At 41.5% G+C, this 27,748-nt stretch overlaps 1 protein-coding gene across 1 annotated transcript; it reads left to right on the top strand.

Moving 5' to 3' along the window:
- Positions 1–22,531, top strand: tprg1 (tumor protein p63 regulated 1). The gene is made up of 6 exons (XM_041935158.1): positions 1–155; positions 377–610; positions 2,303–2,394; positions 5,788–5,964; positions 16,778–16,931; positions 20,848–22,531. The coding sequence occupies exons 2-6, from the start codon at positions 395–397 to the stop codon at positions 21,040–21,042; spliced, it is 834 nt and encodes a 277-aa protein (XP_041791092.1). The 5' UTR covers positions 1–155; positions 377–394; the 3' UTR covers positions 21,043–22,531.
- Positions 22,532–27,748: the final 5,217 nt, after the last annotated feature.

Below are 27,748 nucleotides of genomic sequence, written 5' to 3'. Positions count from 1 at the left end.
AATTGAAACGCTTTCGTGTGTGAATATCTGAGCTGCAGCCTGGTCTGCCCTCTGCTGCAGTCGACGCCCTTTAAAACAAGTGCTGCACGCGGAACAAGGAAGTCCAGCACCTGTTGCTGCTGCCGCCACCTTTCAACGCGACCTCAAACCCAGTGGTGTGTACATCCTTTACTTATTTATTACTTTATTATCACTTTGAAGTGTTCAACGAAAGTGATTTGGTGTCTCTGGGGGTAAATGAAGCGACATCAGGTCCTGAGTCATGTTCCACTGGGGGGGACGGCTGACAGAGGCTCCCTCCGGTGGCTCAGACTCAGGATGTGCTGGAGGACTCGAGTGATCAATAGCTGCACATAAGTGTCGTTGATGTTTCCAGGTGTTGTGAAGCTCCATCATGGCAGAGGCTGAGGAGAAAGGAGTGCCAGGTGAGGAGCAGCAGCATCGGCTCAGCTCTTCATCCGGCGGGCCGGAGGACAAGCCGCCCGCTGTCCGCGCTGAGGGCACGCAGGATCGGCCAGCGGAGGGCGGAGCGGCCCCCTACCAGCGGGTCGACCTGTCTGTGGACCCCACTCCGGACCAGTTCAGGCTCAGGAGGTTCTTCGTGTTGAGGGTAAAGACTTCCACAGGACAACAGAACAATTCTGCCAATTTTAATGTCACATCGTGTAGTTTTGAGCCTTTTTGAAACTAGCTTAAAACTTGAACCTAGCTTATCTTAAGCTAGGTTCATGTTTAAATTTAACTTGTATTTAAATGTCACTTTAATATTATAATTTTTTACACCTTTATACTGCTACTCCACCACATTTCAGAGACAATTCATCTCACATTTAGATGATGTAGTTAATATATTTTTTATGTTATGTGTAAGGGCTAATCAAACATAAACGTTAGCTTAGCATTGATGTATTGTACCAGAGTTAGCTTAATGCTAAATAATAACATTAAAGATTTTTCATTCAAGACATCATCTTAGTTTATGAGATATAATCCATTTGTGTAGATTACATCCAAACAGTATAACATTACTGCGTTAAAATCCTTCTTACAGAAGAGTACAATCAACAAAATGACCCTTCAAAATGCTCATTCTGTTTAGCACATGAGCACTTTTAGTTTTAATACTTTAATACATTTTGCAGATAATGCACGTGAATACACAAGCAAAATTCTGGTTGCAGGACTTTTACTGGTAACAAAGCCTTTTGACGTTGTGTAATTACTGCTTTTACTTGTGTAAAGGATCTGAATACTTCCTCCATCACTGTGTAAATCGCTGAGTAATTCATTCTGATGCAATAACTGCAATCATCTTCTCTGGAGACGAACATGTGTAACGAGGTTGAGACTGTGCCACAGAGGTGTTGATTAAACTCTATTTAAGGGCTAGACCAGTTAATTTTGCTGATGTATTGGCTCGTATTTGTTTAGATATCAATAATTGTGTAAATGTTGTACAATAAGTAACAACTATTTGCGGCACAGAAATTGTAAAGATATGATGTGAGGTAATTTAATTGCCATTAATTGCCAGGCTGCTCAGCACCAGTTTCAGATTACTGTGAAACTGTCAGGAGCCCTCAGTATTTGGAGTTTAATGCTACACATGGTCTACAGTTCGGTACCTCGGTTTTACCTCCATATTCTCTGTAACTAAACGGGAAACCGTGATGCTCACATACGGCGGAGCAGCGACACTGTATGAGCCTGACTAACCGGGGTAAGCTGACTGTTGAAATTTCGGCTCTTCATGTCTGAGTATGTGGACATAAATAGACTATTTTGACAGTAATTGGGTCACAGGACGAACTTAACCGAGGAAGTCACATACTGAACTGAACATCATGTACCAAACAGTTTGGGACGACACATACGTTGCACGTCTGCTCAGTATTAACTCGTAATCTTTTTAAGTTCTCCAACTTGACTTTGAAATGAGAAATCGCAAAGTGCAAGGATGGAAATTATGGTTTGCACTGGAAAACAGAAACGCTCCTTTGGATGTGTAGTGTATTATGTGCTTAAGCTTTCTCTTGTTTCTTCAAAAACCAGAGTTACTCAGCTTCGTGCGGGAAGCTGCACACTCAGCTTTCTCCATTCGCAGTCATCTTCATGTACCGCGGCTTTGTGTTTTTGTTTATTGTTATTGTGTTTGACGCACAGACGTGCTGACATTTTGTTGGACTACCAGTCCCAGCTGCGCATCCGCCTGAAGATTACCCCTTAAGCTTTGTGCGCACACATTGTGATTGCCACAATGGAAAAATTAGAAAGTGACACCCGTGCATTTCTGTCTCCTCAGCCTGGCACTCTGAATCAGGCCATCAAAGACGTCCAAGCTCTGGTGGATAAAGAAGTAGATGGCGGCGTTCACAGCGTTTGGCTGATGGTGGAGTGAGTTCATGATGCCATGTTCTGTTACAAAGCGTCGTGTTTGTGTTGTCATGCAAAGTGAAAACCTTGTATAATCTTTGGTAACACTTTACTTTAACCCCAACACCTCCATTTACCATTTATAAGCAATATTTAGACACTTAATAAATGATTTTTAAAACACCATAATATAGTTGTAAGTACATATGAGAACATGTTAAAGTGTTTTTAATCTATTTGTCAGCAATTATATCGATGAAAGAGCTGTGACTCAAGCCCCACTTATTAGGTCTCTCAGTTTTCAGCTGCATCTCATGGCCTTCATCAGCAGATGGTGTTTGCTCAGCTGGAAACTGAAGAAGCACATAAATAAATACTACTTTAATTATCCAAATAAATCTAATTTATAAATCTGTTAAATAAATCATCCATATTTCATGTTCAGTGTTCAGAGTATTTGACAGTATGACAGTAATAGTGCCACAGTAAATGCACAGTGAGTTTACAGTATCGTGATTCTCATTCATAATCCATCATTAACATATGTGCTGGAAATAACCTGCTGCCCACAGGGACAGGGTGGATGCTTGTCTTAAATTCTACACATTCATAATTTACTACAGTACAGGCCCATAATTAAACCAAATATCAATCTCTTATCAACCCAAAACTCCAGGAATATCTCCTAATTCAATGCAGAGGTAGTGATCTAACTGCCTCGATCGCAGAGCAAAATGAAGGGACTGCAGGACATTCACCACGTGCACTTTCATATGTCAGGTTGTATCACTCCTGAAAAGCTTTCAGGAAACATTTAAAAGGCTGGCGATGTGAGAATGAATAATACATCCCATTTATGCAGCTCTGTCCAGCACACGTTAGCGTTTGTCCTACATTTGGCCTGCAGTTATCATCGCTGCAGAAACCGCTGTAGGATTTCTTACAACAAAAAGAGTGCATTATATGGTAATTCAGTGGCGCGGCTGCTGAATTTGCCCAAGGGAGGTCGGTGACTAATGTCAGGGAAGCATGAGATATTCCTCAAATCTGGCTTTGCAGAGGATTGTCGGTAGCTTTAGAAAGAGTAAGATGATCTCACTTCATCTGTTGTCATTGTGACGGATCCTCTTTTGTTTTTATGATTTGTTCTTGATTTTAGGATTTATTTGGCTTTCATTTATGCATTTTCTGAGATTGTAAACGAAGCCCATGAAGGAATGTATTTTTACTTAGAAATAGAGTAGGTGGTTTTATTTATGTATGTGAAATAAGCCCAAAGCAGTATTTTCTACAAACAGTGTCAAAGTACATACGTGGTAATTTTCAGTAACAGTGGATTGTCAGGAAAATAAAATTAATTGAAGATATTTGTTGAAAATGCTGAGTTTGAGGAAAGAAATAGTTCAGAGTTTAGGAAATATTATTTTATTCTGCTTAGAGTTAGGTGAAAAGAACACAGTTTGTATGCTAAATACAAAGCTTAGCTTAGCATAAACAAAAAAAGGAGGTGGAAATGTTTTGTTTCTCAGAGTTAGATGAGAAAATCAGCACCGCTCTTATGTCTGTTTGCTGAATATAAAGCCACAGTGGAGCCAGTAGCCAGTTAGCGTAGGAAAAACATGACATACTTTAATACTTAGGCTTTTATATGGATTAAGAACTGAGATATAACATGTTAATTAGCTAGCTGTCGATGTGCCGCTAGCCATTATTTCTCCTTTTCCTTTAGACAGTAAAAAGCATTCTGTTACCTCCTGCTTCCGGTCTTTATGCTAATTTAGGCTGATCGGCTGACATGAGAATTGTGTCGATCTTCTCTCATAACTCTCGGCAAGAAAGTTAATAAGTGCGTTACCCAAAATGCTAAACTATTCCTTTGTGTGCCGCTGAGTATCCCAGTATGTCCTGCAGAGATACATCAGTTCAGGCCTCAGCATCTCGCTGACTAGCGCTGTGTTGTTGTGTCAAGCCGAGCAGCAGCAGCGTGTCAGACGCCCACAGTCTGATCCTGGATCTCTGTGGCACCTCTGTACCGTCCACGACACCCGTGCCCACTCAAGGTTAACTCATTTCATTAGCACAGTCAAAGCTCTTCACCCACACCTTTCCCATGATGCCTTGGCTGTTCAGTGAACTGTCTTTTTTGGCCTACGGCTGCCAGCAGCAATCAAGAGTGTTTCACTTGGAGTTGGCCACATGAACCCGGCTCAGTGGGCCGTAAGGAAGAGAGCCTCTCCAAGAGAATCCATGCCACCATGAATTAGTTGTGTGCACAGCGGTGAGGGCGAGTGTGTGTGAGATGATGCTTTTTGGGACCTAAATTAGTAAACTAAACATTTTTGAACACACGTTGTGGAGGGAAAGCAGACTTCAGTTTGTTGCTTTAAAGGTGTTTCTGTTAATTTGATTTTTTTGGTTTTTTTAGTTGGAAAAAATGTAGGAACTTAGAAATGCTCGCATGCATATTGTATGATCTTTGCCAAGGGCATTTTTGGAAATTGTCAGGCTTTACAGTACATAATTGAGCAGCTTTGCTATATGTGTTTTTTGTATTAACTTCAGATAACCTCCTGCAGAATACTAACATCAGAAGTGCACTTCATGCTGAAAGACTCAAACACACAGTTAAAATCACTCTCTATAACAGGGCTTTCCAACATAGGACTTAGGACCCCCACAAGGAGTCCTCAAGTCACCACTGGTTGCTTGGAAACTGTTTCTGGCCAAAAAGTAATCCAGCACCTAACCTCTGTAAATGGTGAATTGTCCTTTTTAGATTTCGTACAGATTAAATTAACAAGATATATCTTTGGAGGTGCTGCAGACGGACATTTTATCTTTGGAGTGGGCCTCTTTTCCCCAGTTTCAAGCCTTTATTCTAAAATAAGATAACCGGCCGCTCCTCTGGCATACAGATGTGAGAGTGGTATCAATCTTCTCATCTAACTCTCTGCAAGAAAGCAAACACGCATATTTCCCAAAATGTTGAACTCTTCCTTTAATCATGTTGTGACCACTGATGATTAATAGGACGGGGAAGGTGAATAAGTAATATTTATGTCTGAAACATCCACTTCTGAACATTACGACCTTCATGAAGGGAGGGTTTTTTACAAAACTCTTATACTAGACTACAATAGTTTTAACTAGCTGTATGTAAATACCACAGCTACTCCCTGTACGCTGTATAGATAAAGACATAAAGGGGTCAGATGGGTCACAATGTAGGAAAGATGCTCTTTCCTGCCATCGTTTGCCTCCTTTCCCTCACAATACTTACAGATAACATTATTAAAAATAAAGCAACCATGGTTAAGAATTGAGTAAACCAATGTTTTCTGTTTGTTCCAAATGTAAAATCTAAGTGCAGAAAATGGATTTTTCACTGCAGGTCTAACACACTCTCTTGTTCAGGGTGGATCACTGGAACAATGAGAAAGAGCGTCTCGTTCTCATCACCGACAGCTCCCTCCTGGTCTTCAAGTACGACTTTGTCATGTTCAACTGTGAGCAAATGCAGAGGATCCCCCTGAACTTTGTGGACCGCATCGCCCACGGACCCTTCAGCTTCCCAAAGCGCTCCGTGCTCCAGTAAGTGCCCTCGTTAGCCATCAATCAGGCCGGGTAGACCTGTATCCTACCCGTAAAACCTGCAGCTTTAACCTCAGAAGGTTAATGTCTTGTCATTTATGAAGGGAAATGAACCAGCAAACCTCTGACACCTTAACTTAATCTAAACATATTCAATGGCAGTTGAACAGTGTGTGATAACAGGAGTGTGTTATAGAGAAAGCTTTGGATCAGCTTTAGTCATTTTCAGTCAATCTACTTTAAAATTGGTCTTCATAGTGTTTAGTTGGTTATTAAAAAATATATAAAAACTGCTTGGAGAGTTATAAATATTCGCCCTAATTATCTGCTCTGTGCTCTGATGTGCTCCACAAAAGCAGAATTTTTGTGACGGATGTCAATTTTAAAGTGTTTGATCCGTGTGCAGTTTTCACAGGCTTTATTCGTTTTGACATCGTATTTTTATGTATTTTTATGTATTTTTATTTGGGAACAGCTGAAAAAGTATATTATTTATCTCTTTTATCAGAATCAGAATCAGCTTCTTGGGTCAAGTATATGCACACATACACACACACACAGTGAGTGGTAAACACACATGTTAAAAACTGTGCATTAATGGATGTTAACCGGCCAGTGGATGTTTTGGTGTCAGACGGTTGGTGACACTGTACGACTGCTAACTGTTCATCAGGCTGACGGCTTGTTGGAAAAGCTGCACATCCGTCTATATGCAGTATATCAGTGCTGCTGCTGAAAGAAACCTCAGACAGTAGTTGCAGAATCAGAGTACGTCCCAGTCCTCTGCTTTAAAACATGCATAATCACAGTTTTTACTAGTATGTAATTGTTTAATAACTTCTTTTAAAGCAACATGTCACACAACACATTTTCACATAATGAGAAATGGAGCCTTTTCGATGAATTTTAAAGATGGCAGGAGTGCGCGTGATTCGCTAACAGATATCGGCGGTGAATTGAGTCGTCAGCGAAGAAAGTGACATGATGCTGAGGGCAGCGTCAGAAGGCTGCGTGGCGGTGGGGGGGGGGGGGGTGCATGCAGAGGACTGGTGCAGGGAGCATTCAGGGACAGCAGAGCTGGAACAGGCGTGGCATTGAGAGGCGCGTGTGCGGAGAGTTTTTCGGGGGTAAGGAGTGCATAGCTGTCACTTGGAGCTGTCGCTTAACTGATTAGTGGCAAAATTAATGTAGTCCTTTCATCTAAACCTTTTAAAGACGGCTCAGGGGATACCAAACCAACTAAAACTAATTTGATGAATAAAACGTAATGTGCTGTGAAGAGCTTAGAGAGCGCTGCCTTTATTGGAGGCTTTATCTCTGCACATTACGTTAAATTATACATAAAACGCTCGTGAAAGCCACCCGGGAGTCCAACAGCAAAGAGACGGTTTCAAATAAGAAAGACTCGAGCCTCAAACATTCCCTCTTTCTGTCTTCATCTTCACAGCTTCCTCCTTCTTTCTCCTTCTCTTCCTCTCTGGCTCTCCCTCAGGAAGTGTCTCCTTTTTTTTGCGTCTAGGTCATTCTGTCTTATTTTTGGCAGAAACTGATCTACAGTAAAGTTCGTGTATATATGAAAATGAATCCTCCTGCCGCTGTAATAGTACATGAGACTTCGTTTCCGCATCACAAAATCAATGTGAGAGAAAAGTACTAAAAGTCAGGCAGTGAAGATTATTCAGCTGCTACATTAATGATGCAGTTTTTGTTCCGTAACACTTAATTTTAAGCCTTTTTTTAATGTTTATAATCACTATATAAAAAAATCACGGATGGTTTATGGCACACTATAATGTATTTATAGCCAGATTCAAGTTTTTATGCATTTGTAGCCAATTTTTTGCCCATTTGGGGTTAGTGGACAAGCATTATGACCACAGCACTGACATCTTTCACATTATCTTTATTTAACCTGGTAAAAGTCTGACTGAGATTAAAATCTTAAAAACATTGTTACAACAATAAAACAAATGCAACTGTCACATGCTACAAATGAGTGAACGCAGTATCTAGTTGTTATGATGCATAAAAGGTACAAAGGTACAAACAGTCACATTGACCAGGACAACTGTTTCCACCAACCTTTATAATTTGACTTAAAGTGCCTCACGGTAGTCAGCGGTTTCAGGTCTGTCTTTACTTTATTCCAGGAAGAGGTAGCAGCACGTTCAACATCTTTTTTGCCTGTTTCTGTTCTAACTCTTGGGACCAACATCTGTTTGATACTGTGAGTGTGCAGGCCATGTTGAGTTTGTTTTGTGTGTACGCATTGAAGAATGAAGGATTTATAACAGCCACGATTCCAAAAAAGTAACCTGAATGTGATCATTTTTGACATGTAATCACTTCAAAGCAGCACAAAGATGATATATTTAATGACAGGCAGTAATAAAAGCAAACCATGAGCTGAAAGACACCATAAAGCTCCATCTAGCTGAGGGGATCAGCAGCGCTGAGTAATAATTATCTGTGAGTGATACCGTTTAGATACAGCTCTTCATGTGATCCATTTTAATATAAAAATATTGATTGTAGCTGCTTTATCAGGCTGATACGAGTAGTTTTCGGCCTCTCATCGAATTTTCAGCAAGAAATCGATGCACATTTCCCAAAATGTCAAACTAATTTGTTAAGGTGTTCGCTGGGGTCTTGTGTGTGAAGAATCTTTTACTCTGTACGTGTGTGCATGCGTTTTACTTTGGAGGTAAAAGCTCGAGCAACACTCAACAGGCTGCTCTGAAGACCTCTCAGAAAATACGAAGATATTCAAGGCAGCTTCAGTTTTGTTGTATTAAAGCTCAGACGGGGATGAAATACATGTTTTCCCCACAATGCCATTCATCACTGAAAGCAAGTAAATATAACTACATATAAGCAAGTCTCCATTTCACCACATAAATACATCAGCATGATTCAGCTGCTTTTTCAGCTGTCATGGTAACGACTCTCGACTGTTACTCGAGGTATTGCTGTTCACAGTCAGCCGTGTGAGAAGTCGGGATATCTACAGCTGTCATCTGACCACTTGATGTCAGTGTGCACCCTCGGTAGAGGCGGTTCAGGGCAGGAGCACGCCACATCACATTTCTTCATCAGTTTGATGTTCACATGGATGACTCTGTAACCGTCGGTGTGAATCACTGCTGCTCGGTCCAGCACGGGCTGCAACGCGTTTCACACCTTCACAGTTACGTCACGAATGCTCGGCCATTTTCTGTCCACATCAAGCCGTTTCATTGCATTAAATGTTGCACCATTGCTGCCAAGCACTTTCCCCTTTTTCTGTTGCTGCAGCAGCACTGATTGAGCTATTGAACATATAAATTGCCTGTCAGTCTTTTTTGTTTTCAGTTTATTTAGCGATCTTTTCTTACAACATTTGATTGTAAAATGCCGTGAAGTCACGTCACAGGCCACCTCAGTGATGTAGTTTGGATTTTCTCTGCTTTTGGATATTATTGTGCTAACCTGTGCAACTATTCCTCCTTTAGATATGATTTTATGATAGAATTGATAGAATTAAACTTCCTGAAATGACACTGAAAGCACTTTCATGAACGTTTGACCCCCGAGCTCCCATCAGCTTCAGAACAAAGAATATCAAACTCCCTCCACGGAGCGTCTTATTTGGCGTCACTACCCTCGTCTGTGCTCCATCAGCCTCCCCAAAACCTTGATGATGCCAATAGAAAGCGTTGAGGGAGTGTCAGTATTTTTAGTCCTTATGATTTTGTTTTCATCGCACATTCTCCAGGTGCGCCCGAGAAGAAAAAACACAGTATATTCTGCATCTGTTGGGAAAGATGTGTTTTAAGTGCCTTCTTTCCAAACTGTCTAGACAAACTAATTACCCAGCACATCATCTATTTTTTTATTCCTGTCTGAAAGAGTTGGGTGTGGAGGTTTAAAGAAGCCCCACTAGAGGTTGCTTTAGAAACTGTTGTATGAAATATATATATTTATGAAGGTTGGAAATAATCCCAGCACTGCACTCCTCTGTTTCTCATCTGATCAGATGTAGATTTTTTCTGAACCAGGCTTCAGAGGGAGTGATGCCTTATTTAGCCTCCACCTTCAACTCCTTAAAACTATTTTATTAACTGGAATTTCTTCCTCACATTACCAGTTCTGACACAAGAGAGCTTATTACTCATTTTTTATAGCTGTTTTAATATACAGATCAATAGTGTGTAAAATCTCCTTGCTTTAGATTGTTTTGAGATATCCTCTCAGTCTGCAGGCCTCCCGACCACACCTATACAAACCGAAGCAGCTTGCACATTCAGACAGCAGAGGGCAGTCAGTACATAGTCGCTATTTGAGATATCATCGGCATAATGTGCTGCGGGACACCTCATCAGATGATAATTTAGTCAGAGCCACGTCTCTGTCTGAGGTGAGAAACAGGCAAGTTAAATGCTGAGCTTTGAGCTCAGTTCTTCCCTCAGCAGGTAAGAAGAATGTGCACACACACCCCCAGCTCCCTTTAAACAAGGACTGACTCCTGTTTTCACTCCTTAAACAAATCAAACTATGCAAACCAATGACTTAAATCACAACAGAAAGATGGTGAAGGACAGTATTTTAGTGAGGACCCAAGTCATGAGGCTGAAGAGGAGCATTTTTTTTCCTGCGTCTTACTCTGAGCTGCACCTTACAGGTTACACAAACATGGTCGCCTCTCATTTAAATTACTGCTCAGTAATCTGCTGTAAAACAGCGCTGGACAAATTTCTGTTCGCTAAGATCGACTGTAGAAAGAAAATGCATGTTGAGCTTGCATGACTGAAAGTCAAGAAAGGTTAGAGCAGCACTGCAGACATTAAGTATCTCATTTACTGAAGTCGAGGGACTCACAGCAGACAGATTATAAGAAGAAGAACCCCCCTGCACCTGCTTGTTGTAGTACTCTTCCTGACGGGTGAACTGAACTTCAGCTGTAAAATCAGCAGAATGCCCCTTTAAACTGTAGCCCAGGAAATAAAGTACAACTGCAGTTTTCAAACATTTACGTGTATTAAAAGTTAATGCATTATTTTACATAGTTAAACAGGCAGATAGTGAAGTTCCACTACGTCAACCAAAGAGCAGTTCTGTTCTGTAAAGAACCACATCTGTGGATTCTGGGTGTTTGTTTGAAAGAATCCAATGATGACGATGATTTCTGGCCTTTTAAAATAAACAAATCCCTCAGATCTAATAAACAGCACATTTTACGGTTGAAGGCTTGTCAGAGCTTTCTGTTTCTAAATGACCTCAAACCTGGTTTTGGTTTGTCTCCTGATACTCATCAGCTGATAAGTGCAGCGAGCATATATTTCCTTACTGATGTAGTTATATTCTGTCTTCTTTGACTTTCTTTGCGTTTGGATGTGCAAACAAATTGAGCGTTGTTGTCATTTTTATGTTTCACTTTCAACTTGCTCTTTGTTTGTGTGTCATATGTGCAATTTGTTGGGTTCGGTGGTGCTTTAAATGTTTTTTTTTTAACTGAGTGTAAACATTGGTTAATTGTACAGTATAATTTAATGTGGGAGAGTAGTTGTTGCCATAATAGCAACTAATTTGGTTTCATATAAACAATAAACCCCAAATACTTATTGGGGTTTATTGCAACAGTTTGTAGGCGTACTGACAGTAGGGACTGGCATTGCACAGTATGCAAATACATGAGCAAAAAAAAAAGTTGCAATGCTGAAGATGAAATCTCCCGCTTGCTTCTTCCTTGGTTGACTGATTCCCAGTAGCTATGACCTCAACTATACTTTCATGAAGAAGATGTCCACTGCATAAATCGTCAAAAACTAAATACAGCCTTGAACGTAGTAAAATCACAATTGACTTCTTTACATGTAAAACAGTGTATTGGCAGATATTGTATTCTACCTGTAGCATGAGTCTTGTTTGAACACTAAGCAGAATGAAATCCCCAGAAACAAAGCACAGATCAGGAGCAGAGTCTGCACACAGGCGGCTCCCAGGGTGCACAGCAGAACTTGATAAACAGCAATAGACGTATAATGTTTTGGGCATGCTGCTCTAAATTCATGCACCTTGGGAGCAGCTTTCAACTTGTGGACTCTGCTTTTCAAGGTGGAAAAATCTGCCAACAGCCTGCAGCTATGATATCACAGCTTTTGCGTCATGACATCTACAGTAACATCGCTGTGTGTTTCAGACTTCATAGGCTCTTCATCCTGAATAATGTGACCGTGATCTTTTAGAGGTTTGAATATTATAGGGAAATTGTGTAGAACAGGTGAGCTCCATTCTTTGTGGGGTTTTTTTTGCTTTGTTTTTCTAGTTGTCCACCCGTTTCCTCTCTTTTTAGTCCTTTCGGCTGCTGAGTGAATCCTCGTTGGATGGATACATGTATGGATGGCTGACAAACCTGCAGGCTCTGTTGAGCAATCAGACCAGATTTGTTTGTTCGCTCTGAGACAATGTGGAACACTTGCCATGACAACTGGAGCTGGGCTTGATATTTATCTTGTGTGTTGACTTATGAGTATGAAGCGCTTGAAAGCCCAGAGAGGAATTTTTTCGTCACTTGCCCTTAAGCTCAAAATACAGTGTTTCTCTTATGCATGTGTGCGTTTTGTATCAACGCTGTGGATTAAGCGGAACTCCAGCGGGAAGGTCAGTGGAGGGTGGGTTCCCTCAGTTTGTCTTGAGGTGTTTGTAAGCCTGTTTTCAGAAATGTCTTTTGACACGAACCGAATCTCTTCGAAAGGTGTAGCCTTTGTCAGGTACAGCCTGCTCTCGCCGTTTCTGTATTTTGTGAGGCGCAGTGAAAGTCCAAACCCAAGCTCTGCCACATAAACACAGTGAAGACTTCCAAGGCCTCTGGCTGGAAAGCCCAGCCCTGCTGTGCCTGTTTGGGCTGGTCCCTCTCTCAGTGATAGCTTACCTGTGGAATTTGCCAAAGCTTTTTTATATCCCCATTTATACCAGGGCAATCGTTGTGTGCTCTTACAAAGGGCAATGTGTACAAATGTTAACCCACCATCCTTACTCGCTTTTTCTGAAATATAATCAGTCTTTTAGCCCGGGCTTTGCTTTTGTACCAAGCTTTTTTTTCCCCCTTCCTCCCCCTTTTCTCCCTGCACAACACTGGCTGTGGAGGAGGCACACAATGTTCAGCAGCAGCATTGTCATTTTGAAAGTACTTGTGTAAACAGGGCTAGATGATTGCATTATGATGCAGCCCCTCCCTGGGACCGTGACATATCAACAGCTACACCACTATTGTTTAGCCTCAGGTGTTTAATTCTGTTTGGCAGGAAGTGCTCTTGCACAAGATATGTGGTAAAATGAGCACATCAGTGTGACAGGTCATTAAGGAAATCAGAACACTGTTGGGAAATCGCCTGCATCCTGATTTATTTACCTCATATTTTACCTCTTTATGCAAACTAGCAGCTACATTATATATAAAACTGCTTCCACAGACTCCGACTTATTCAACCATCAGAGGTTAGAGCTGTTGACTGAAACAGATTGTTTGATTGCCATAACAAGCTACGCTTTATGAGCACTGTTTGCACAATTTATATGTGTTAAATTGTTTTGCAAGTTGCCTCTTGAAAGCTGTCTACAATGTCTACACACAGTATTGAGCACTAAATAAACCCCAGTGTTTGCACATCCGCACATCAAGTGCAGAGGTGACAACGGCAGCGAGGGCTGATGTGTGCCTTTGTTGTCAAAACTACAAAAATACTTTATTCCCAGAGTTAAAAGTATGCGGCAGTCAAATGACTTGCATAGCACAACATGGAGCAGAAATGGTTCAACAAAGCACAGCTCCTGAAGAAACAAAGAAGTCTTGACAGGCGTCACTGATACTGAATCAGTGTATGACGGAAGTGTGTCGGCATTTGCCTTTTTTCCAGCTAATTTGTTAGCGTCTTCTAAGGAAAGGAGAAAACGCCAAAGATAAACTAGATAAGTGCAACCACTAATGTGGTCAGAATGTTTAAATGCAGATGCTGATTTTATGTTTTAGCAAAAATTCACAGATGTCAGTTATTTCCACCTGACTTACTCTCTGCTTTGTAGGACAACTAAACTACTGTAACTGTATTGTTTGTGTTGCTCTACTATGAGTGTAATTATGTTGGACTGAGGAGTCAAACCTGTCATGGCAGGTTTTTCTAGCTACTGTTTTGAATTGGGGTTTATCCTGGAGTTGTTTACCTGCTTAGTTAAACAGGTGTTGATCAGCCGGCTACAAAGACAGAGGGATGGTGATGTAGCTCAAAATGCCTGAACTCCTTCATGAAAGGATTCCACCTGCAGTTTTGTTAAAATCATCCTGAATTCACAAAGATTTGTTACGCCAGAGTATTTAATCCGCATATTCTTTTCAGGATTTTTGAAGCAAGTCCCTGACCAGAAGCCTCAGTGAACGAGCATTTCACAAATCAGCATTATAGAGTGAATCTTATCTGCAGCACATCCAGCAAGCCTTCACTTGGTGAGCAGTACCAGCGGATAGAGAGTGATAAATCGTCCAGATATATTACAAGTGATGTTGCAGCGTGATGTTTGCTGCTGCTTGTGAATTGTCACTCTTAAAATGAGCAATGTTAAGCTAACATTTGAGCGATGTTAAGCTAACATTTGAGCGATGTTAAGCTAACATTTGAGCGATGTTAAGCTAACATTTGCTAAAGGAAGTAGATCTTATAAAAAGGTTGCTGTGGATCATCTAAATTTGTTGTGTCTCAGCCTCCTAAATGAGTGTGTTATTGTCCATGCTGACTGCTGATTGGAGGGGAAAGGGAAACATTATGTTACCAGCACTGATTTTGACCAATTTTGATTTGGAGGTGAAGCAATTGTCTAAAAGTCCACAAAACTAGAACCAAGGTGAACGATCTTTCAAGCAAGCGACACGTCACAGAGCAGGTCAGGACGTCCTCGTTAGGAAAAACATTCGCTCAGTCGTATCACTTATATTTAGGAAGCGGTTTTAGGGAGTACTACTCCGTTAAAAAGTTGGATAAAGCCTTCTTGTGCTCCAGAGGAAGTCTGATAAATTGCCTCAAGTGATGTCACTTGAGTCAGTTGGGTCTAAAACTCTGAACTGTTGTATTGTGGTATTGCGAGTCCAGTAATGTTATAGGAGTGTGGTGCAAACTGGATCTTTTAAGTTTACCAACACTTAAGACAGAGAAAAACAGCTCAGGACTGAGGAGCTGGAAGTTTGGCGCTTTTGCTTGAAAAATATCTTAAATGATTAAAGGATGATGAAAATAGAGGCAAAATGTTTTGTCTGAGTGACTGAAGGAGACTGTTTTTGCATGGTTCAAATCATCACTAAGTCTGTAGGTATTCATTTGTGAACTTCAGTTATATCCAAGGCTTCTTTCTTAAACTTTTGCAGCTCTGTTTTCTGTGATGCATTTCAGTTCATCTGCAGAAAGCCTGAATAGAGATGCAGAGGAAGGTGTCTTGAACTCTCTGTGACCCTCTCCCTCCCCAACAGCAACAAAGACGCAGTATCTCCTCCTGATGTTACACTCTTAGATGTCTGAGAGCCCCTGATCACATATGATGGACAAACCGTAAACAGAGAATTAGAAGTGTCTTCACTGCATGTAGATCAACACCAGCTTCATTTCCAGGATGGGATCTGTGTTCGGAGGTCTGTGTGCTCTCAGTCTTCTGAGGTTTCATTAGGCCGAGGAAAGATATGACTCCGGGGCATTTTCATTAAAAGCTATGGTATTTACTTTAAAACGAGGAAAGAGACAATGACGAACACACTGCAGATTACCTCTAAGCCTGGTAAACATCAGATTGCCCTCACATCAAATATTTGCCCCGAGGACAGATTAGTGCCATTTTTTCATGTCAGATGGTAACTATACATTTTAATTTGTGCACCTGATTACTGTAAAGTACTTAAAGGCAGAGAGCAGTTGGAAAAAAGGGTTTTGGTTTCCAGGCTGGTTGGCTAGCTGTTGTTTTTTTATGTCTTTTTTTGGATTTTTAGGCAGATGATTCATTGGCATAGGTCATATGCAATACCTAAAAATCCACAATCCAAAGGTTTTTCTGTTTTGAAATGCGTCTGTAAGTCCATTTGCGATTAATGTTGAAATAGAAATTAATTTACAATTCAAGACTTTCAAATACCTACATTAAAGTTGACTTAACCACACCAAAATGTCTGATTTCCAGTGCTACTGCTAAGCTAGGCTAGTTAGCAGGTCTAGCTTAGATGGTCTTTTGTTCTTCCATTGTTAATTAATTATAGCCGATGTCTCGTTTATTTATGTGATAACAAGCTAAATTAACATGATATCAGCTCATAAAAATGCATGTTTTTCCAATCCCTGAACATCTGAGAAAAAAAGGTAACTAGGCTTAGCTTTAGCTAAGACTAACCATGGCGACCTCCGTGTCACTGCAGCCTGAGTGGCAGCTCGAAGCCAGAAGCCACGCAGCCGTGGTGCATTCACTGCAGGTTGTTTCGTCTTTTTAGCAGCGCTAGCGGTTTCTTTCATGACGCCTGGGATAAAAGCCAGACGTGAAAACAATGCCACATAATTGTCACTTATAACTGACAGCCTCTAAGCTGTTGCTATTCTGAATGTGGCCAGAGGCAAATAAAGCATTTCTGCTCAGTGTTCTGTGTATAACCCTCAATGGAAAACAAACTGAGACCTTTTCTGCAGCGAGCAGTCAGTAATGTTATTGATCTGGTGACAACATGAACTGTGGAGTCTGAAGTTTAGTCACACGGTTGTGTCAGTGAGAGACACTTTGTCACTTGTGTTCCTCTGTCTCTCCATGTGTTTAGGAGAGAGGGGGAGGGGGTGCGAGTCTACTGGGACCGGCTGAGAGAGCCCTCGTTCACCTCCAGGTGGAACCCCTTCGCCACTGACTTTCCCTTCATCACCTTCACCTGCCACCCCGTGAGGAACATCAGTGACACGTTCGCCGCTCTCTGTGACGTAAGTGGATCAATTTTGGAAATGCTCGGTTCACCCAAATTAAATTATGGGGCGACTGTGGTTCAGGAGATCGAGTGGTCGTCGTCCACCCTGGTCTCACCGGTCTATAAGATACTGAACCCCAAAATGCTTTGCCATTGGTTAATGCATGTAATGAGCAGGTGGCCTAACCACCATCGTACAGATGTGTGTGTGTGTGTGTGTGTGTGAATGGGTGAATGCATGACTTTTTGACCCTTCGAGTGGTGGTCAGACTAGAAATGGGCTTTTTGAATATCGTCCATTTACCAAATCACACTTAAAAAGGGACATTTTCTCACTGACCTCTGGTGGTGTGGAGCCATGGAAGTTGTTGCGGTCTTATTTGCTGACATTTTGACATATCTGAGATTTCTCCTACAACCCCAACGTATAAACTGAAAACATCAACAGCAACGTTTCTTTCCGGGAACAATGTCCCGCTCACTCGGAGCGATCCACAGACCTCACTGTCAACAGCGATCACTGGGACTTTTTCCAGTGAAAATTGGCACAAGTTTGAAAGTCGTATATCTCCAGACATCTCTGCACATAAAACTGAAACTGTGGAACAGCTGCAGGAGATTTGTCAGAATGTATCTGTTGAAATACTGATTTGATTAGATTTCATTTTATGACTAATCCAGGTGGAGGTGTGTCCCCTGAGAGTCATGGAGACGCTTAACTATTATCACTCAAAAACACAAGAGCGTGGTGAGATTCTTCATCTTGTGGTCAAATGAGTCATCACACACAAAGGACTTACTGGAATTAGGCGTTATATATCATTCATGTGTGATCTGTCTCTTCCAACGGAGTAGAACTCAACTCAAAAACTGTCCAGTTATCAGATATGAAGTATAAAAAATATAAAACCAGCACTCAAACTTAGTCAGACTGCTGGTGCTGACGGATTTGGGTTTCATAACCAAAACAGAAATAAATGACGTGTTTGCGAAACGTATACGGGAATTTCAACATAACTGAGATGTTCCCGAGCAATTACAGCTCAGGACTCAGCATCAGGAGGAGGATGGAGCAATCTTGTTCCCTGTAGTGAAATTTCAACAGTGTCACACACGTTTCGCAATGTTTCAGATGTGTCATGCTGCACATGCTGCTTCTGCTGTCACACGGTAAGAGACAGGGTGCAGTTATACACACTTCAATGGCTGAGCACAAATGGAGACTGAGCCTCACAGACTCGCACAGGTGCGCAAATACCTGGAAGAACATTTACTAAGAATGCCATGTAATGGAAGTCTTAAAGGTAAACTAAGCAGGATTTTCCAAAAAAAAAAACAATGTGTAGGCTCATAGAAAAGTAATCCCTCTCAATCATCACCTATGACCCACTAGAGGTGTGTGCTGGTGTATTTATCTGTAGAGACTCTGCTCTCTGCCTGCACTTTCTTATTTTCTTCTTGTTTTGCTGTGTTTGGCACGTTTCTGGGCCGCAGCCTGTGTGCAGTGGGTGTGTAGCCCCCAGCCAATAACAGCATGCAGGTGAGGTTGTGACTTTTTAAAAAGTTCAGACCGTAGCATCCAAGAGGAAGCTACAAAAATGCCGGATGCAGCGCAGAAAAATGCAAATGTAGCGAGGCCACAGGTCAGAGCTCGTTCCAGTGAATCCGGGGTTGACTTTCACCCACTGGTGAGCGCTGAAGGAGAGGATGAGGATGAAGAGCGACCTGTTTTCTGTTGGACAGGTAGGTGCCAGCAGTTAGCTTAGTTAGCTTGCTTAAGTCTTATTTTCTTCATTACAACAAAGGTAACATTGCTCCAATAGTAGCTTGCGGTGTATATAAAAGCATGTTGAGCCAGCGAGCAGCATGTTTGAATGCTGTGTTTCCTGCAGCCTTAATTCTGATATGAAACCGTGAAATGTGCCTTGTTGGACAAGAACATCCTCACTGAAGTCAGCTCAGTGATTCCAGCACGTGGGTTATTTAGATTTGACCCCTGACCTCGGCTGCCGATAGATAGATAGATAGATAGATAGATAGATAGATAGATAGATAGATAGATAGATAGATAGACAGATAGACAGATAGATAGACAGATAGATTCTAAAATAAGACTATAAAGAGCAAACTATACATAATAAAATATCAAAACAGCAGTAAAAAGATTATATACATAATAATAAAAATAGCAAAATAGTAAACAGTAGTAATGAAAAAGTATTGCACAAAAATAAGAATATCTACAGCAAAGAAAACAAAGTGTATCATGACTGTAAGCATAACACAGTGAAAAAAGTGAAAATTTGTGAAATAGGACTAAAAAGAGCAAACTATACAGAATAAAATATCAAAATAGCAAGCAGTAAAAATTATATACATAATAATTAAAATATCAAAAGTAGCAAACAGTAGTGGTACAAAGTATTGTATTTTTTTTTTTTTTTTTTTTTTAAAGCTGTTGTTGTACAGTGCAATGGCATGTGGCAGGAAAGATTTCCCTTGGACAGCGGAGCTGTAGCAGCCTGTGGGAGAAGGTGCTCCGCTGTCTGTCCACCGTGTGATGGAGAGGGTGCTGATCATTGTCCATGATGATTAAACCATGACTCATGACCTGCGGGGTCGATCGGGAATCAGGTGGCTGGACGGAGAGCGGCGCACGCTGCAGAACGAGCCAAGCAAAATATTGTGTGATGTGGAGAAATATTCGAGTGTCAAACAAAGAAGTCTGCAGGTGCGGTGAGCAAAGATGCTTTGATAAGATTTCAGGGAACTTGCATAAAAAGCGAAGCGCAGAAAACACCTGTTTTCTGTTTTCTGATCACCAGTAAAAAACACTTGATGATAGCAGCCGTCTGGAACCTTCTGCAGTCTGCTCCAGAAGAGTGAAATCTGGTCTAATTTGTGGTGAAACTGTGCTCTCCCTGCTGGCTGTTGATGTTTCAGAGGTATTTTAAAACATGATATGTTAGTTTTCAGGTTGGTCTAATTTATTTTTATGGCTTTAGGGTGCAGTTCGATTGTTTTACGGTGTAATTATGTTGGTTTTCTATAACTCACTGCCTGTCTTAGCTGTGATGCTCTTTAAAGAACTTTTCAATCTCACTGCCGTTTAAATGAATGTTTAATTTCTCCATTGCTACAAGCTCCTCTCTCCTGAAATAAGGCTAACTCGACATGGTTCAAGAATTGTACAGCACCAAATGTCAGATTTCTTGTGGCCCATCAAAGCTCGTAAGAGCAGGATCAGAGTTGAGTGTCCGGTCCTGATCCTGATCCCTTCTGAGTCTGCGCTCCCAGTTTTCTCCACATGTTTTTGCAGCTTTTGAGCATTTTGAGTCAAGAGAGGTTGCTTGCCAACCATCTTTTGACTAGCAAGCTGCAGCAGGAAAAACACCCACATATGGACGTCGTCATGTCTTTTTCAAAGTCGGCTCAAGGACAGAAATCATCTTTCGAACACGTGGCTCCTCTGTAGGGAGCGATTGGGGACCATTTGGTTTATTTAGTGGGACAACTTGTGATTTAGTATTAGTAGAATTTAGTATTTGTTTGAACCATTAGCCTTTTTGAATCCCACATAGTCACATAAGATCACAGTAAACCCAACCAACTGATATCAGGCTCATTAGATTTCTGAGAACAGCAGAAGTGACAATGATCCTCACTCATAAATATTTTTCTTATAATGATTCGAACAATTATCTCGGCTAAAATTATTAATAAAAACAGAAAAAAGCAGAAATAAGAACATCTGCTTCAGAAAATTCACACCAGAAATAGAAGTTAGCATGAAGCTAACACAGCTACTAGCTGGTAGCTTTAAATTAGCTTCACTCTTCCAGTTTGCTAAAATGGCTTTAAAAAAGGCGAGAAATCAAAGAGCTGCAAAGAGGAACTTCTGATATATTTCTGATCCCCCCTCTCGTCCACAGATCCAGAACTTTCGCGAGCAGCTGAAGGATGCAGCGCAGAAAACCCACGCCGTGAAGCCAGTTCCCGGGAAGGCCAACGGCGTCCTGGTCCTGAATCAGAGCATCCCTATCCAGGCCTACGTGGGCCTCATGTCTGTCCTCGGGAACCAGAACAGACTGGGATACAGCATGGCTCGAGGAAACATCGGCTTCTAGCGCTTCTGCATTTTTAATAGCTTTGCTGTCGTTCATATTGTGCGCTGTTATTTATACGTCATGTCGATGAGTTTGTTTACAGAAAGTTCATTCAGATTCTACAATTGACCAAAGATTTTTCCGTTTTCAGGTTTGTGTCACTTTGAAGCCTGTATTCTCAGGAAGCTCTGTATGAGGTTTAAACAACTGTGTCTTCTCCCCTGCTGCTTATTACCAGTGTGTGGTGTCTGAGTACTCAGAAATATCCACATTTCAACACCGCTCTTCACTGGATGACGGATCCCCCGCTGCTTTGTATTTGCTCCTCAGTGATATGGTAATTCAACTCTTTCGCAATGGGACTCCTTTCTTCCTCCCCCGGCGTCTCTGTTAAAAGCTCATTCCCATGCCATTCTGCCCCTTAGAGATTCACTGGAGCATGGGGGCACATTTGTCAGTTCAGTTTTATCATTCGTAAAGTATTCTTACAGTGCGTACAGTGTTGGAGTTTCCCCTTGATTTGTGTGTTTACCGTGTGTCACTCTGCCTTGTTTCGGTATCATCTGTTAGTCTTGTAAGTCTGTTACACACAACAAAATATCGGCTTACATGTTTTGTTCTGTTTTGCTTTTTAGTGGTAAAATATGCAGATTTTTGTGGCAGAATCCTGAGCACTGTTTCTGTTCAGTGCACTTTATCTGTGAATGATCACACTCTGGCTTTGTCTACACTAATTACGAGGTTGTGTCTGCTGAAAGAAGTCTCAATGCAGTGCCACATCATGCAATGTCCTGTTGTCACGGCAGTTATAGTTTGGTAATATTATCACACAATTAAAGTTGCTACACAGTGAAATGAATGATTTCAGCACAGGTTGAGTCAGTGACATCTGATGTTACTGTTGGTGTCTGCAAGTGTGGTTTAATACTGCAGGAAGCACTCAATCAGTGCGTTTACATGCACGCTAGTATCCTGGTTATGATTCAGTTTTTGGAGGATCCTGGTTATATTTTCCGCATATAAACAGTTTTTCCCAGTTTCAGAAACTTAGATAAGACTGTAACCTACTTTTGGCTGAGATGGTGTGAAATCAAAACATGCCTGCAGACGATCAGAAACCTGGATACTGTCATGATCATGTATACATGGCTTAAAACCATGTAAACACCAAATCCTGAATATAATCACACCAGGATACTAATGCACATGTAAACGCACTCATCGAGCAGCTGCTTAGAAATGTAACAGAAGAGCAACTGGTGTAGCCAAACAAACTCACATTGTAATAAAGAAGTTGATCAATAAAGGTTGAAACTACAGTCTGATTTCATGCCGCACACTGTGAGTAGTTTTCCACACAACAGCAGTTAAATTAGGTTACCTTGATGAGGAGGAACAGCCCACTGGGGCTGCTCCTGACTGTGTTTTCACTCCTTGCAGTATTTAAAACTGACACATTTCTGATGATTGATCGTGGTCAGCTTAGTGATAAATCCAGTGTTTCCTGTGACTGCTTCACAATAAAAGCCACCCATGTTTTGCCAGTTTGGTGCTTTTATTTTGAAGCTTGATATTGAGATTGCAGTACAGCTGATACAGTGCTGTAAGAGTTACTCATTAAAAACTATTTATATTGCTAAGTATTACTCAGCAGCACAAGTAATGTCTCAATGCTTATTACATTACTTTCCTCCTTTGTATGTGTAGAAATAGAAATGAGTGTCCCGACCTCGCAGTAAAGCTGTGTGCTTCACACACCATCCAGCTACTAATGCTGGATTACATGCATGCAGTGTTTCCTCTCAGTCAGTTGTGCATAGGTTGGCTGTTTGAATCCAATACAGGAATGGCAGACTCCGCCAGCAGCAGTGAAAACTACTCTATAGAGAGGTAATATCCAAATTGATAGTGCTGGAAAAATGACAGCCATAAATGGTACCAAAACCAGGATCTGATTTCATGAAAATCTTAAGAATATAGCTTTAAAGCTTCAGATTTCGAGTCCTGAGTGACAAATACAAGTGAATGCAGACAAACTAAAGCCGGCAGCATTTAGTCTCTTCTAAGGTTTTCACTTCAGGAAACAAGGTTAAGTAGCGAGTGTCCCAGGAGAACATGCAGCTGTTATTGCACAAGGTAAAGTATATGGTTAAGTTCAGCTCCGTATCGTGTATCATAACCTTAGGGTTTGAAGGGGTTAACACGTTTCCTCCCAGAATGAGGACGTGTCTCTAATCCTGGATCAAGCGCAGCTCTGGCCTGGAGCGAAGCACCTCATCCACATATCTGCTCTTCAAGTTGTAAAAGATGTTCAGAACGGGATTAACTGCCGGATAAATGAGCCTTCATAAAGTTGTGCAGCTTAACCCCTCAAGAAAATGCAGAGTTTTACATTTAGGCCACCTGACGATTCAGAGGATCTGACAAATATCCAACTGCGTGTATTTATTTTGTTTGGTTTCCATGGGTGACAGTTGTAGCTGTAATCATTTTACGTTTTAATTGTCGTGACTTTATCTTAGCTGCAGGTAAAGCAGGTAGCTAAAACACTGAGCAGCGACAGTGAAGGCTTCTGAAGATGTAATGTTTGTGATTACGTTGTTCACTGTTCAGATGATGCCGTTCGCGCGTTCTGTCATGTCTGAAATGAACTTTGTTGAAACTCAAATCTCCCCTTTTCACATGTTTTCGGTCAACCTTTATTTTCGTACCAGCTAAGAGCATCATTTCACTTGGCTGACAAGTAGATGTGATGTGACTCGCTCCTTTTCCATAGAGTGAATTTGGGCCGGTGTGTGTGCAGATGTGCTTGCAGGAGAAGGCGTGGGTGTGTTGTTGTGTATGATCCGTCCTCAGATGCTCTCTTTTTTTTGCATTGGAGATCATTATATTTAGCCCTGGAGGTACTTCATCTGAATTTAAAGCTCTGATTGGCTCTCAGCGCTGCATGTACGCTCTGTACTCTGGAATTACTGCTGAGATGAGACGGATGCTGGTGCGGCAGTTTAGTATATATATAATTATTAGACATAATTGACAGGGATGAGGCCATCAGTGGCCTCACCTCCCAAAGGCTTTCTGTAACACAGTGGTAAACAGGCACCCAACTTCTGTGGAACATGTTGCAGGCATCAAATTCAGAATGAGCGTATATGTACAAAAAACAATACATTTTATTGGTGTGAATATGAAATGTCTTTCTGTACTATGCTTTTATCAGAGGAAGGTTACTGTTGAAGTCTCTGCTGATTTCAGAGAAGAGCATCTGTCTGTTTCTGCTAAAAGCTCCACTAGTCCCGGACTGTGTGTGCTGTTTGGTGCTGGGCAGATATCGTACAGTGTGTTAGCGGTTAGCCTGAAAACAGCTGCCTGCTGGAAACGATGCTGATTAGAGTCGCGGACTGCAAAACCAAAACAATGAGCTGGAAGACACTAAACCGCTGTGCAGAGCTGAGGGCAACTGTGGAGTCAGGTGATGATTCTGTGTGGGTTCATCACCACGAATGACCCCTTTCACATTACAGCCATTTGATCCTTTGATAACATTAAAAAAAAAAATTATCAGTGCTGCTTTAAGTTAATGATAAAAGATCATTTGATTTGATCGCATAACAACATGAGGTTTTACAGTGTAGTGGAAGTATGAGAGTGACAGATGGTGTTAGAAATAATGAATCTTCTCAGCTAATCTACAGCATCAACGATCAAATAACAGTGTGATGATTAACTGTTAAACTACTTGAACTACAGTAAATTTCTGTAATATTTTCAAGGTTAGACACATTCTGACCCAAATCTTATCATGAATAAGTCTGGCAGCTGTTATATATGACGGTGTGTTGTATTTTATGTATGAATCTGAGTGATTAAAGTGTTCAGAGAGTCATTAACATTGATCGGGGAAGCTTCTAATGAAAAAAGGATCCAAGTTGAATTTTACTGAAATAAAGATCAGGACGAATGCATCAGCACACTCTTGTTTATTTCCCCTACATAAATTATGTTCGTTCAACTTAGTTTCACGCCCCCTCTGCAGTGGTTCTCTGGACCCCCAGGGGGGCCCACCCCACAGTTTGAGAACCCCTGGATTAAACTCTTTGATCACAGTTTACTCCACTTACAATACAGTACAGTAAGTGTATATCATTGCTTTGTCAAGTAGCAGCACATAGACTCACAAGATAAATGACTTTCGAAGCTAATGATTGCATTCCTTTCTGGAAAGGTAAGTTAGCGCCTCGGGCTAGATAATATGGCTTGTGCTTTTCCCCAATTATTTTCCACCAGTAGAACATCGAGCTCGGCTGGCGGTTTGTGCTCACGGACCAGAGGCGGATCTACCGAGGGTGGCGTGAGGTGCTAGCCGCCATCCTGAAAAAATGCCCCGCCGGCCCAGTTTAGGACAATCAAATTCAAAGATGTTTATGAAAAGTTGTGGCTGATTGGAAATTTACAAGAGCAAAGATCAATTACTCCCAACTGCCGCCAGCCGTCCCTGCAGCAGACAGCAGCCCCGGACGCTTTCTGTGCAGCCTCTCCTGGTCCGGCGTGCCATGCACACACACACACACACACACATATGACTGATTCCAATAATAGATGTACAGAACGGCTGCAGATATATACTGTCAGGACGTGATGTTGAAGCTGTTTTGTACAGTGTTTGCTTACGTGGAGGACACATTAAACCCGACTAAAGTCAAACATTCACAGCTGCTTACGGGAGTCTCCAGACTGCCTGCAGCCACCGGGAGGAAACTGCTCGTTCTGCAGACAAACCTTCAAATTTTCAGATCAGTCAGACAAGTGCAAGAAACAAAAGCACCCAGTTTAAAAAGCACTGAAATCTAAACCCCCAACAAGAAGCCACATCAGTCAGCAATGCAGTGACAGTTCATTCAGTGTCAGAGAGTTTCACCACGTTTTCAAACTGAAGCTCAGAGAAACTTCAATCAGCAATACTGGATAAACACTGGACACACACACACACACACACATATATACAGTGTGTATATATGTATATGTATATGTATATATATATATATTTTTTGGGGGATAAAAAAATTGAATGATTTGTGATGCCACCTGTACTGTCCTGTACCACAATAATATAATGTCGAGTTAAAATATCTTAATTTGGGATCTTTTTCAAGCAAATAATGATATATGTGATTGTTTGTGATTAAATTTGCTCTGGACTGACACTGATAGAGTAAAAAAACCTTCCTCAATTCCCAATGGGATCATTTAGTCTTACTCTGGAAGCATGAGCTGCACGATGAGTGTGAAAACAGTATTAAATTAGCTATTAACAAATTAGCTCGTTAGCGTGAGGCCCGTTGGAGAGACGGCCTGGAACAAGTGGTTTTGCCCGGAGGTCACGGGTCACATCGGAAGTCTCCATGTCGAGCTCGACGGGTCCAAGTGGTTATTTTGCTTGATTGTGATGTGAGATGATTTCCCCTCTGCCCCGAAGTGGAATGTGATCGGGAAAGTGAGAGGCTTAAAAACTGCCCATCAGTGCCCGTGACCCTGGATGGCCCCGGCTAACAACCAGAGCTGCCTGGGATGCTTGGGGCGAGTAACATAAGACAAATTCTGCGAGACACTGTTGCAATCCTGGTGTGGCACGCAGTCGTCTCATCTCTCTGAAATACCTTCAAAGCCCTCAAAGATATGCCAGCTTGGATACCAGGCTTCTTTTCGCAGGTCATGCAACCTCAAGTCACCATTCTCATTTCTGCGACATCTGTGTTGCTTGTTTGTTTGGTAAACATGTTACACCTGTCAGAGGAATGGCGGTTGCTAACGGGCCAAGTCCAGCAGCATTTATTCAACTCTGTGCCGCTTTCGCCTTCTTCTCGCCTCTCTCGTTTTTCCATCTGTTGCCCTCGCAGCAGTGAATACAGTAAGTGTGAAGGAGTGAATGTGTGAGGAAACGCGTGTGTGTGTGTGTTTGCGTGTGTGTGTTCACGCATGTGCTGCATGTGGATGTGTTGGCACGCACGCACACGCGCGCTCGGAGGCTACTGGGTTGTTGTCTGGATTGCTGTCTTGTAATGGAGATAGAGACACTGTTTTTATTTATCCCTCCCCCAGCTGTCACTGTTGTGTCTGGAGCGAGTTCGCTGAACTCAGGGCTATGGGACACTTGGAGATCTGTCAAATCCACTAACCCTCCCAACTATGCAGAATGTTACAGCCCAGAACACGCCCTGGATTCTTATTATGGAAAACAAAAGCTGAGAGGGGCATTCAAGAGATGTGCAACCTTTACGAGACTGTCCTACCTTTATATTTTTGTGAGCAGCAGTAAATATGACTCTTTCATAATTATTTTCCTTTCTTTAAGTCATTTGACTTCTCATGAAGGGAAACAGTGATGCTTATAGTGGATTTTTTTTTCTGCCTTAAAACCTCAAACCAATCACAGATCAACCAAGTTAATGCGATATATTTCAAATAACTAAGACAAAATATCTATATATATATATATAACAAATAATCACTAAACCACAAATAATCAAATCACTGTTTTCCAGTAGTGGAATAAATATTCAGATTCTTCACTGAAGTAAAAGTCGCAGTAAAACTACTCCTAAGGTGCAATATTACCTCTGAGGTTTAGTGGGGCAGAAGCATAAAGTAGCAGAAAATACTCAAGTACAACTACTGCAAAATTGTACTCATGTATAGTACTTGAGTAAATTCTGCTGCTGATTTCCTG

This window comes from Chelmon rostratus, chromosome 4 (genome assembly GCF_017976325.1).
Source record: "Chelmon rostratus isolate fCheRos1 chromosome 4, fCheRos1.pri, whole genome shotgun sequence".
In the NCBI taxonomy this organism is placed as follows: domain Eukaryota; kingdom Metazoa; phylum Chordata; class Actinopteri; order Chaetodontiformes; family Chaetodontidae; genus Chelmon; species Chelmon rostratus.
Note: the sequence above shows the minus strand (reverse complement) of the source record. Positions and strands in the feature narration are given on the sequence as shown.

Excerpts from the sequence above, each read along its gene's own strand:
- tprg1 (XM_041935158.1), top strand. The coding sequence starts at position 395 with ATGGCAGAGGCTGAGGAGAAAGGAGTGCCAGGTGAGGAGCAGCAGCAT. Across the intron at positions 2,395-5,787 it reads AGCGTTTGGCTGATGGTGGA|GGTGGATCACTGGAACAATG; the intron begins GTGAGTTCATGA and ends TCTCTTGTTCAG. Across the intron at positions 16,932-20,847 it reads CGTTCGCCGCTCTCTGTGAC|ATCCAGAACTTTCGCGAGCA; the intron begins GTAAGTGGATCA and ends TCTCGTCCACAG.